General features: G+C 46.5%; 1 protein-coding gene across 1 annotated transcript in view; it reads left to right on the top strand.

Annotated features, from left to right (window-relative positions):
* Positions 1-12,111, top strand: part of LOC144694059 (tumor protein p63-regulated gene 1-like protein) — a 120,597-nt gene that overhangs the window by 43,172 nt on the left and 65,314 nt on the right. Inside the window, exon 3 of the mRNA XM_078564422.1 lies at positions 2,975-3,151. Coding sequence (XP_078420548.1) covers positions 2,975-3,151 — 177 coding nt within the window. The remainder of the gene's footprint in view (positions 1-2,974; positions 3,152-12,111) is intronic.

Here is a 12,111-nt window from a genome sequence, read left to right as displayed (position 1 = left end):
TGCCTGTTCTGGCTGTAATTTTGCTAAAGCCAGGTTGTTTGTTTCAATTTCCTCAGGTTCACAATCCAAGTGTCTGACTGGGAGATTTAACATTTCACATTTCCTGGCTTTTGGGCAAAACTCAGCGCCAACTCCCTAGCCACACTTTTTAACCCATCGAGGGACAGAGCCTTTAAACCATCAAAAGTAACCTCAAGCTGGGCCTGGGGAGCTGCTGGCTTCAAATGTAGACAATTTAGCACTTTAGTATTGTAAACTCAAGAAAACCTGTATACAGTTTCTTTTTAAAAACTGCTCCCGGGGATCAATTTACTTTCCCCACTCTGATTCTCGCATACGTATCTGGGATCTATCCAAGACCTGAGCCCCAAATTTACAGCTCCGACCACGTGAGGAGGGGTGAAATGACTCCCCTGTTCTCCCACTCCAGGTTTGACCGTGACAGAGTCTTCTGGAGAATTTAGAGAAGGTGTGTTTTGCCGATTCTGTAGGAGTCCCACAATTTACACTTTGAGGTTGTAAAGAATTATTCAGGCCGGTTTTTTGAGGTTAAGCAAAGAACGAGGGCCAGGATTTTCCCCTCCGTGATTTGGGGGCGGGGCCCCGCTCGCCGAGGGGAAAGTGACGCGGGATGACATTGGGAGGAACCCCCGACATCATCCTGGTCCCTTTAAATTTTCAGGAAGGCGGGTGGACAGCGAAATCAGCTGTCCGCCCGCTGACCTGTCAATGGCCAATTGAGGCCATTGACAGGCTAATTAACCTTGTTAAAGACCCTGCCCGTCCAAGCTTAAGGCTGGCGGGCAGGCCAGGAGCCCCAGGGGGCTTCTGATAATACATCAAACCTCATCCACTGGCGGGATGAAGCTTCATGTCTGTATTTTTTAAAAATTAATAAAGTTTATGTGTTCTTTATTAACATGTCCCATCTCGTGTGACATTGTTACATGAGGGAGACATGTTAATAATTTTTAAATTTTTGTATTTTTAAAGTTTTTCGGACCGTCGCTGGTCTCCCTGAGACAGGACATTGCCTCAGGGAGCAGAGGCACTCAGACAGTTGGGGATTTCCTCCCCTCCCCCCGCACAGGAAGTGCATAGCGGTCAGGCAGGCCGCTGGGTTGGCCTTAATTGGCCCACCCACTCAAAATGGCGGCCGGCCCCGTTTCGGCGGCAGAGTTCGGCTGCCCACCCGCCATCCGAGGGCAAAATTCTGCCCCAAGACAAATTCTTTTGAAACTATTTCCTGAGCTCAAACCACACTCCGGCCGGGATTTTTCCGGCCCCGTTGAAAGTCAATGGATTTTTCCCTGGCGCGCCGCATCCCGCCACATTCCCGACTGGAAAATCCTGGCCGAGGTAAAGCTCCACCACACACATTGGCCTGGGCCCACACACGCACACAAGTAAAGCTGGCAGAGTAAGGGGACAGGCTTTGGGATTTTTATAGTTCATGTAAGATAAAACAAAGGTCTCTGGGTTAGCTGTTCTGCGGCTAGTCCCGATGTGGCAATCCAACGTTGCCACTGTTTTGTTCAGCTGCCCTCTTGGGTGTAGTTGCATGGAGAAGATTTCCATGATCTTTGAAAAGATCACAGTTCACAGTCGGTTTTTCCTTCTCAGGATGGTCCCTTTGCAAACTGGGCACAGCATCTCCAAGAGAGGGAGTAACAGAGAGAGAGAGCACAAAGCTCCATTAAGCCTGTCTTCAGTTCAGAAATGTCTTTTGTTCTCCCTCCCTTACTTGGTAAGAGGTCCTTGGAGTACCTCCCTGGCTGTATATTCCAAAGAATTTCTATTAGTTCATGCCTGCTGCAGTTATTGTTTCAGAACAGGGTAACTGCATTCTGGTGTCTCAGCTCAAAAACACTTGAAAGGTCTCAGGATGGCATGAATCAACAGGCGATGGGGTCTTTAATGTTCCTCACGGGATTGAGTGTCCATCTTTATCCTACTTGGTAAAATGTGAAACTGTGTGTATTGCAGCAGTCCAGGCAGTTTTGACATTGTCTATGGAGGGTCCCAAATTTTTTAACATCCAGCCAGGAAAATGAAAAAAATTGAAATTGTATTTTCCAAATTCACATCCTCGTAACAGGCTCCAGGGATAGAGCAGAAGAATGGGACTGATTGGATTGCTGTACAAAGAGCCAACATGGACTCAATGGGCTGAATAGCCTCCGTCTCTGCTGCAAAGGCCCTATGACTCTATTACTGTCCTGTCAGAATCATCTCTTTTGGTTTTCCCTTGAGTTTAAAATTCTCCTTCTTGTTTTCAAATCCCTCCACGACTTCGCCCCTCCCTATCTCTGTAACCTCCTCCCGCCTGACCACCCTCTGAGATATCGTCACTCCCTCAATTCTGGCCTCTTGAGTATCATGGATTTTAATTGTTCCACCATTGGAGACTCTGTCTTCAGCTGCCTGGGCCCCAAGCTCTGCAATTCTCTCCCTAACCCCTGTCTTTCTTTCTTTCTCTCTTCATACTTAAAGGTCTCCTTAAGCCTACCTCATTGCTCAAGTTTTTATTCACCTGCACTAATATCTCCTTATGTGTCTCAGTGTCCAATCCTGTTTGATAATGTGAAACACCTTTGGATATTTCATTACGATAAAGGTGTTAGATAAGTATAAACTCTTCTTGTCCACTCCCCACTTGTCCTGTGTCTATATTTAAATCCTGTTTTATCATTATCTTTTTCCAGTTGTGATGAAGATCTTCAACCTGAAGCGGTAACTCTGTTTCTCTCTCCACAGATACCGCCCGACCTGCAGAGTATTTGCAGGATTATCTGTTTTTAATTTCAGGTGTCCAGAACCTGTGGCATTTTGCTTTTGTAAGACTGGTAAATGTTCCAAGGAGGCTGGGTGGACTGGAGCACTCGCTGAACCCAGCTGCCCCTGGACTCTGGTTTACACGTGAGATCCTGCGTAGTGCGCGAGCGCTAAAGGTAGAATTTCTGTCCTGTTGCAGGATCGATCACTGGAACAATGAGAAGGAACGTATTGTGTTGATCTGTGAAAAGTCCCTGCTCATCTGCAAGTATGATTTCATGGTTCTCACATACCAGCACTGCCGGAGGGTCCCGCTCAATTTCATCGACAGGATCTATTACGGAAAATTCACTTTTCCTGAACATTCCATCAGCAGGTAGGGATCTCCACTCTGATCATTTCCCAAGTTGCTGCTCTTTGCTTGGTACTGTCCCCGCTGTAAGTGTGTATCTGTTTTTATTTCCATTCATCCTTGAGATGTTGGTGTGGCTGGAGAGGCTGGTATGTATTGCCCATCCCGACCTGCCCTTGAGTTGGTGCAGCTGAGTGACTTGCTAAGCAGAGGTTGGTGTGGATCTGGAGTCACATGTAGGCCCCGGTCATCATCACTGAGACTGTTTTTATTTCAGATTTACTTATTTCAGTTTAAAGCTCCCAGCTACAATGTCAGGATTTAAACTCTCAGCTCTCAATAGTCAATGCTGTTGAACGCTAGTCCAGTAACACGCCATCCATGGTACAGCTGCCCACGTCTTTACTGGTCCGTCCTGAATGAATGCGACTGAGTTTGCTGTGAATGTAAATTCTCTCCAACTCCCTTGAAGAATGAAAGAAAGACTTGCATTTATATAGCCCCGTTCACATCCATCCCAGAACACCACAGCCAATGAGGTCCTTTTGAAGTGTAATCACTGTTGTAATGTACGAAATGCAGCACCAGAAACAAACTCTCACACAGACTGAGATAATGACCAGATAATTTTGTTTTAACAATGTCAATTGAAAGGTAAATATTAACGAATTCAGCAGAAGAACTCCCCTGCCCTTCTTTAAATTGTATCCTGGAAAGTTTCACATCCAACTGAGAAGGCAGATAGAATTGTTTAACATCACATTCAAAAGAGAGCACCTGCGACAGTGCAGCACTCCTTCAGCACTGACCCTGCGACAGTGCAGCACTCCCTCAGTACTGACCCTGCGACTGTGCAGCACTCCCTCAGTACTGACCGTCCGACAGTGCAGCACTCCCTCAGTACTGACCTTACGACAGTGCAGCACTCCCTCAGTACTGACCTTACGACAGTGCAGCACTCCCTCAGTACTGACCCTACGACAGTACCGCACTCCCTCAGTACTGACCCTCCAACAGTGCAGCACTCCCTCAGTACTAACCCTCCGACAGTGCAGCACTCACTCAGCACTGACACTCTGACAGTGTAGCACCCCCTTAGTACTGACCATCTGAGAGTGCAGCACTCCCTCAGTAATGACACTCCGACAGTGCGGCACAGCGATAGTGCTGAAGAGTTGTGTTCCAGAACTTGCTGCGCCCCTAGCGATGTTGGTCCAGTGCAGCTACAACACTGGCATCTACGCGGCTATGTGGAAAATTGCCCAGGTATGTCCTGTACACAAAAAGCTGGACAAATCCAACCTGGCCAATTACTGCCCCATCAGTCTAGTCTGCATCATCAGTAAATTGACGGGAGGGGTCATCAACAGTGCTATCAAACGAACTTGTTGAGCAAAAACCTGCTCACTGATGCCCAGTTTGGGTTCTACCAGGGCCACTCAGCTCCTGACCTCATTACAGTCTTGGTTCAAACATGGACAAAAAAGAGCTGAACTCCCGAGGTAAGGTGAGAGTGACTGCCCTTGACATTTGACCGAGTGTGGCATCAAGGAGCTCTAGCAAAACTGGAGTCAATGGGAATCGGGGGAAAACTCTCCGCTGGTTGGAGTCATACCTAGCACAAAGGAAGATGGTTGTGGTTGTTGGAGGTCACTCATCTCAGCTTCAGGACATCACTGCAGGAGTTCCTCAGGGTAGTGTCCTCAGCCCAACCATCTTCAGCTGCTTCAGCAATGACCTTCCTTCCATTGTAAGGTCAGAAGTGGGGATGTTCGCTGATGATTGCACAATGTTCAGCACCATTTGCGACTCCTCAAATACTGAAGTAGTTCATGTCCAAATGCAGGAAAACTTAGACAACATCCAGGCTTGGGCTGATAAGTGGCAAGTAACATTCGTGCCAGACAAGTGCCAGGTGATGACCATCTCCAACAAGAGAGAATCCAACCATCACCCCTTGACATTCAATGGTATTACCATCACTGAATCCCCTACTATCAACATCCTGGGGGTTACCATTGACCAGAAACTGAACTGGACTGGACATATAAACACTGTGACTACAAGAACAGGTCAGAGACTGGGAGTCCTGCAGAGAGTAACTCACCTCCTGACTCTCTCCAGGTGGTTAGTATGCAGGTACAGCAGGTAATTAGGAAAGCTAATAGAATGTTATCATTTATTGTGAGGGGAATTGATTACAAAAGTAGGGAGGTTATGCTTCAGTTATACAGGGCATTAGTGAGACCACATCTGGAGTATTGTGTACAGTATTGGTCTCCTTATTTAAGGAAGGATGTAAATGTGTTGGAAGCAGTTCAGAGAAGGTTTACCAGACTAATACCAGGAAAGGGCGGGTTGTCTTATGAAGAAAGATTGGACAGACTAGGCTTGTACCTGCTGGAGTTTAGAAGACTAAGAGGTGACTTGATTGAAACAGATAATCCTGAGGGGTCTTAACAGGTTGGATGTGGAGAGAATGTTTCATCTTGTGGGAGAATCTAGAACTAGGGGCCACTGCTTAAAAATAAGAGGTCACCTTAGAGATAAGGCCAAACTTTTCCCTTAGAGGGTTGTGAGTCCTTGGAACTCTCTTCCTCAAAAGGCGATGGAAGCAGAGTCTTTGAATATTTTTAAGGCAGAAGTGGACTGGTTATCGGGGTGGGTGGGATGCAGATTTGAGGTAACTATCAGTTCAGCTATATCTTATTAAATTGCAGAGCAGGTTCGAGGGGCTGAATGGCCGACTCCTGCTCTATGTTCATGTGTCCAAAGCCTGTCCACCATCTACAAGGCACAAGTCAGGAATGTGATGGAATACCCTTCATTTGCCTGGATGAGTGCAGCTCCCACAACACTCAAGAAGCTCGACACCATCCAGGACAAAGCAGCCCCCTTGATTGGCACCACATCCACAAACACTCACTCCCTCCACCACTGACACACAGTAGCAGCAGTGTGTACCGTCTACAAGATGTACTGCAGGAATTCACCAAGGCTCCTTCAACAGCAGCTTCCAAACCCATGACCACTACCATCTAGAAGGACAAGGGCAGCAGATAGATGGGAACACCAGCACCTGGAAGTTCCCCTCCAAACCACTTACCATCCTGACTTGGAAATATATCACCGTTCCTTCACTGTCACTGGGTCAAAATCCTGGAGCTCCTTCCCTAACAGCACTGTGGGTGTACCTACACCACATGGACTGCAGTGGTTCAAGAAGGCAGCTCACCACCACCTTCCCAAGGGCAATAGGGATGGGCAATAAATGCTGGCCCAGCCAGTGACACCCACATCCCATGAATGGGAAAAGAAACTCCCTCAATACTGACCCTCTGATAGTGTAGCACTCCCTCAGTACTGACCCTCTGATAGTGTAGCACTCCCTCAGTACTGACCCTCCAGCAGTGCAGTACTCCCTCAGTACTGACCCTCCAGCAGTGCAGCACTCCCTCAGTACTGACCCTCTGACAGTGCAGCACTCCCTCAGTACTGACCCTCTGACAGTGCAGCACTCCCTCAGTACTGACCCTCTGACAGTGCAGCACTCCCTCAGTACTGCCCCTCCGCCAGTGCAACACTCCCTCAGTACTGGCCCTCTGACAGTGCAGCACTCCCTCAGTACTGGCCCTCCGACAGTGCAGCACTCCCTCAGTATTGACCCTCTGACAGTGCAGCACTCCCTCAGTACTGACCATCCGACAGTGCAGCACTCCCTCAGTACTGGCCCTCCGACAGTGCAGCACTCCCTCAGTACTGGCTCTCCGACAGTGCAGCACTCTCTCAGTACTGACCCTCCGACAGTGCAGTACTCCCTCAGTACTGACCCTCTGACAGTGCAGCGCTCCCTCAGTACTGACCCACCAGCAGTGCAGCATTCCCTCAGTAATGACCCTCCAACAGGGCAGCACTCCCTCAGCACAGTACTTTGTGGAGGGTTGTAAGGTCACACTCTAGCTCATAGGGAGTGTGGGACTGACTATAAAACTAATCCTTTGATGCTGTGCACAAGGAATACTAACATTTCAACCTGATAGGAGACAAAGAATGTAATGGTACCTGAAATGATATCTCACAACAGCACTGTAATGACATCTGTCATGATATCTCACAATAGAACTGTAATGATATCTAAAATGCCATCTCACAACAGGACTGTAATGATATCGCAACAGGACTGTAATGATATCTGTAATGATATCTCACAACAGGACCTTAATGATATCCGTATTGATATTTCGCAACAGGACTGTAATGGTATCTGTAATGTTATCTCACAATAGAACTGTAATGATATCTCACAACAGCACTGTAATGGTATATGAATAGGTCTATAATGCTATCTCACAACAAGACTGTAATGATACCTGTAATGATATCTCAGCAGGACTGCAATGATATCTGTAATGATATCTCACAACAGGACTGTAATAATATCTGTAATGATATCTCGCAACAGGACTGTAATGATATCTGTAATGATATCTCACAACAGAAGTGTAATGAAACCTGTAATGATATGTATATATAGAATGATATCACAACAGGACTGTAATATCTGTAATGATATCTCGCAACAGGACTGTAATGATATATGTAATATCTCACAACAGGACTGTAATTATATCTGAATAGGTCTGTAATGTTATCTCACAATAGGACTGTAACAATATCTGTATTGATATCTCACAACAGGACTGTAATGATATCTGTTCCCGGTTTGGAATGCAGTTTGTTTTGTTAGAAGTGTTTCTATCAGATTCAAAAGCAAGTCTGCAGAAAGTGCAGTCTGTCAGGGGAGGCTGATTACAGTGCCTGGGGAATCATTCAGAAGTGAATCCCTGCAGAGTAAAATTGATTCCTGTGTTGCTCTATGTACTTTCTGCTGGACCTAAGCACCTTGATGTCGAGCTGTAGGAATAGAAAGATCCCAAAGAATGTTGACAGCGGCTTCAGTACAACAGGATTTAATTGAATGCTGTTCTAGACTCAGGAAATTGAATTAAAATATCTGTTTCTGAGGGACGCATGTTGTTCTTTGACTAACCAGCTGGGGTCAGCCTTGGACTACTTTTTGGGGAGTTGTTGCTGTTTGCTTTGTGTGTTCAGATTCAATGAGCGGCTGAGATCCCACCTGAGGGACCGTCTGTGTGACCCACATTCATGGAAAAATGCAGCACCTCAGAAACACCTGTCACTGAGGTTAGAAGGCGAAAGCTGAACAACAAGTTGTTTTCATCCATCTAACACCTTTAGTGCAGTAAAATATCGCAAAGGGCTTCAAAGCAGAGTTGTCAAGACAGAGTTTGACACTGAGCCATGTGAAGAGATATCAGGACGGGTGACCTGGGTCAAAGAGGTGGTTTTTTGGAGTATCCCAGAGGATAAAGTGGGCAGGTAGAGAGATTCAGGGAGAAAGTTCTAGAGTTCAGAGCCCAGGCAGCTGAAGGCACAGCCGCCAATGGTGGAGCCATTTAAAATCAGGGATGCTCGAGAGGCCAGGTTAGAGGGACACAGAGATCTGGGAGAGTTGTGAGGTGGAGGAGATGACAGAGACAGGATTTGAAAGCCAGGGTGCAAATTTTAAATTTGGGGCACTGCTGGACTGAGATGCATTGTTAGGTCAGTGAGCACAGGGGTGATAGGAGACCTGGACTTGGTGCAAGATAAGACATAGGCAGCAGAGTTTTGGATGACCTCAAGTTTACGAGGGTAGAAGGCGGGAGAGCAGCTCGGAGTGAGTTGGAATATAGTCGAGTCTAGAGGTAATGGATGAGGGTTTCAGGTGAATTGTTTTGCTGTCCACTTGTTTTAAGTGGATTAAAGCCATGGCTAATCGAGGATAAGGACTGTCAGGCTGTTAAACCTGCACAGGTATCGGTAGCAGAGATTGACTATCTCAGTCAATCAACCAAAATCAACATGAGCCAGGCTCCCAATCATATTCCAGCCCCTACCCCCTGCCTCACCTCCCTCACCCCATGCCTGCCTCACCTCTGCCTCCCTCGCTCACCCCAGCTCCCCTCACTCACTCCCCCATCTCTCTCACTCACCCCGCCTCCCCTCACTCGACCCCGCCTCCCCTCACTCACCTCTGCCTCCCTCGCTCACCCCCAGTTCTCCTCGCTCACCCCTGCATCGCTCTACCCTACTTCTCTCTCTCTCTCTCTCTCTCCTGCTGTCATTACAAACTGGTTCCTTCATGTTGTGTTAATCTCTGATGTCACTAAAACCCAGTTAATTGTTGTTGCAGATATTTTCCAGTCAGCATCGCTCTCTTTGGCGTTGCTTTAACCAGAATTCCAATGCCAAATTTCCTGATTTCTCCAGACGTCAATTTTTAATCCGGTTGAGGTGTCATGATCACTAAACTACTCCAGGTGTTTGGTTATGTTTTTAATTCCATCCCCCTCATTCTACAGAAATCCTGAATCAGCCCATTCCAATCCCTTGGTCAACACACCCTTGATCAGGAGCTGATGCTGAAACTCTTAATGATTACATTTCCCTGAAAATCCTTTGAACAGATTCAGCCAGGCATGCTTGATACAAAGCTGGTTTGTCTAGTTACAGAATAAACAGGAAATCAGGATGGTAACACTCAGTGAGGTAGTGAATGAAAGATCCTTCAGCTCCATAATCCAAAGCCCAGAAGCCTCTGATATATACAGTCCCTTCAGCCATTCCTTGATATCCCGTGGAGTGAGTTGAATTGGCCGGGGACTGGTATCTGTGATGCTGGGGACCACCGGAGGAGGCCGAGATGGATCATTCACTCAGCACTTCTGGCTGAAGATTGTTGCAAACGATTCAGCCTCGTATTGTCACTGATATAACCCAGAGCCTAGCCAGTGAAGCCCATATCCCACGAATGAATAAAAAAATAAAAACATGCTGCGCTCTCCCATCGTTGAGGATGGGATATTCTATTACTAGGTATTGTGGGATGAGATGCTTTTGCTGCCTGTATAAGTTGTGTAACTCACAGCGTGTGTGGTAATTGATGCTGAGGCTCTAGAATTGTCCCTGGGGCTCTCACCGGCATCACCACCCACTGGCTTCCAAGAAGTTAGTTTGATGTTTCTGGAACTTTCTGACTGTGTTCCTCTTTTCCCTTGTGTTATGACGGGGTAGGTAATGTGTGCCAGGTGGACCAAATCCACAAGGGAATCTTGGTCGTGCTATCATAAAGGTTTCTCAATCTGCATTTATTACAAAATGTGTGCACTGAACTCAGAAGACCTTATCTAAAAATGCAAGTTCCCTTTACACCCTATATGCTAAGCTATATTTACTCATTAGCATTTCGAACACATTTCTACACCAAGCTTCTTTTGATGATTTCAAGCCTACAGTCTGGTTGACTCCAAAGGTAATTAAATCACACACACAGAACCACCTATACTTACACCCATAAAACTACCAGAAAAATATGAAAATTATTATACTTTAGTCACAATTGTCAGAAGGGCTGCTCTGTTGGAGGGTCAGTACTGAGGGAGTGCTACACTGTCGGAGAGTCAGTACTGAGGGTGTGCCGCACTGTCGAAGAGTCAGTTCTGAGGGAGTGCTGCACTGTCGGAGAGTCAGTTCTGAGGGAGTGCTACACTGTCGGAGAGTTAGTACTGAGGGTGTGCCGCACTGTCGGAGAGTCAGTTCTGAGGGAGTGCTGCACTGTCGGAGAGTCAGTACTGAGGGTGTGCCGCACTGTCAGAGAGTCAGTTCTGAGGGAGTGCTGCACTGTCGGAGAGTCAGTACTGAGGGAGTGCTGCACTGTCGGAGAGTCAGTACTGAGGGAGTGCCGCACTGTCAGAAGATCAGTACTGAGGGAGTGTTGCACTGTTGGAGGTGGTGTGTTTGGTTGAGATCTTGAACAAACACCCATTTTCTCTCTCAGGCAAATGATCCCATTGTAGTCGTTCCAAAATGAGCAGGGAAACTTTGCCCAGTGAGCTGGGGCCAATATTACCCCCCAGGCAAATCACTAGAACAGATTAGCTGGTCATTATCACTTTGCTGTTTGAGGGATCTTGCTCTGCAAAAAATGGCTGTCAGATTTCCCACATTGCAACAGTGACTACACTTGAAAAAGTACTTCATGTAGATTAAAGGGTTAAGATCAAAAGCACATGATGCTGATGTAATGATGATGTAACATCACATGATTGAGTAACAGAGATCTGAATGGAGGAGAATTTCTAAACTCTTGCAGAATTCCCAACGTGTACAAAGAGGCTGTAAATAAAGAGAAATGGTTTTAACAAACTGAGTCTTGAGCAGTTTACTTTGGGAGAATATACACAGCTCAAAGAACCTTGTCTAGACCCCAAACATGGTGGCAATGGACAGTGAGTAAAATACCCAAAAAAACTTTAAGAAGCATCTATAGACCTGGCAAATCAAGAGATCCTTGAAAGAAGGATGAAAGGAACAGATTCAAGACTCACCAAAATGTCTGAGCATCAGCAGCGAATGCAAGCTGAGACACAGGCCCAGAGTCCAGGCAGCAGTGAGCACAGGCCCAAAGCAACGAGCAGCACCAGGAATGCAGCAACAATGTTCAGTAGGAGCATGGAATCCACACCTCCACTGCCAGAACCATTTCCCAGCACTGAGGGCTTCCAACAGCCCAGAATTAGGACAAGTGGAGAAAGAAGTTCATGAGACAGAAAACTGCTTCTGGCTTACAGAAAAAAAACAACAGAAGGACCAGGTCAGTGCACTGCTTTATGCAGTTGGATCTATTGCTGATAATGTGACAGCAAGGCAAGGAATTAATCAGGCTTCAACTTCTTACAAAGACGTCCTGCTCACAGTTGATTCATGTTTCAGCATCCATAGAAACTTAATTATAGAAAGGGTTATATTTAACAAGAGAAAGCAAAGACCAGGCTAAAGCATGGATTCCTTCATCAATGATCTGTACAGGTTGGCAGGGAACTGCAATTATGGAATCTAACGGGAAGAATTGATTCATGAAA

Source organism: Cetorhinus maximus, chromosome 19, assembly GCF_964194155.1.
Source record: "Cetorhinus maximus chromosome 19, sCetMax3.hap1.1, whole genome shotgun sequence".
Classification (NCBI taxonomy): domain Eukaryota; kingdom Metazoa; phylum Chordata; class Chondrichthyes; order Lamniformes; family Cetorhinidae; genus Cetorhinus; species Cetorhinus maximus.
Note: the sequence above shows the minus strand (reverse complement) of the source record. Positions and strands in the feature narration are given on the sequence as shown.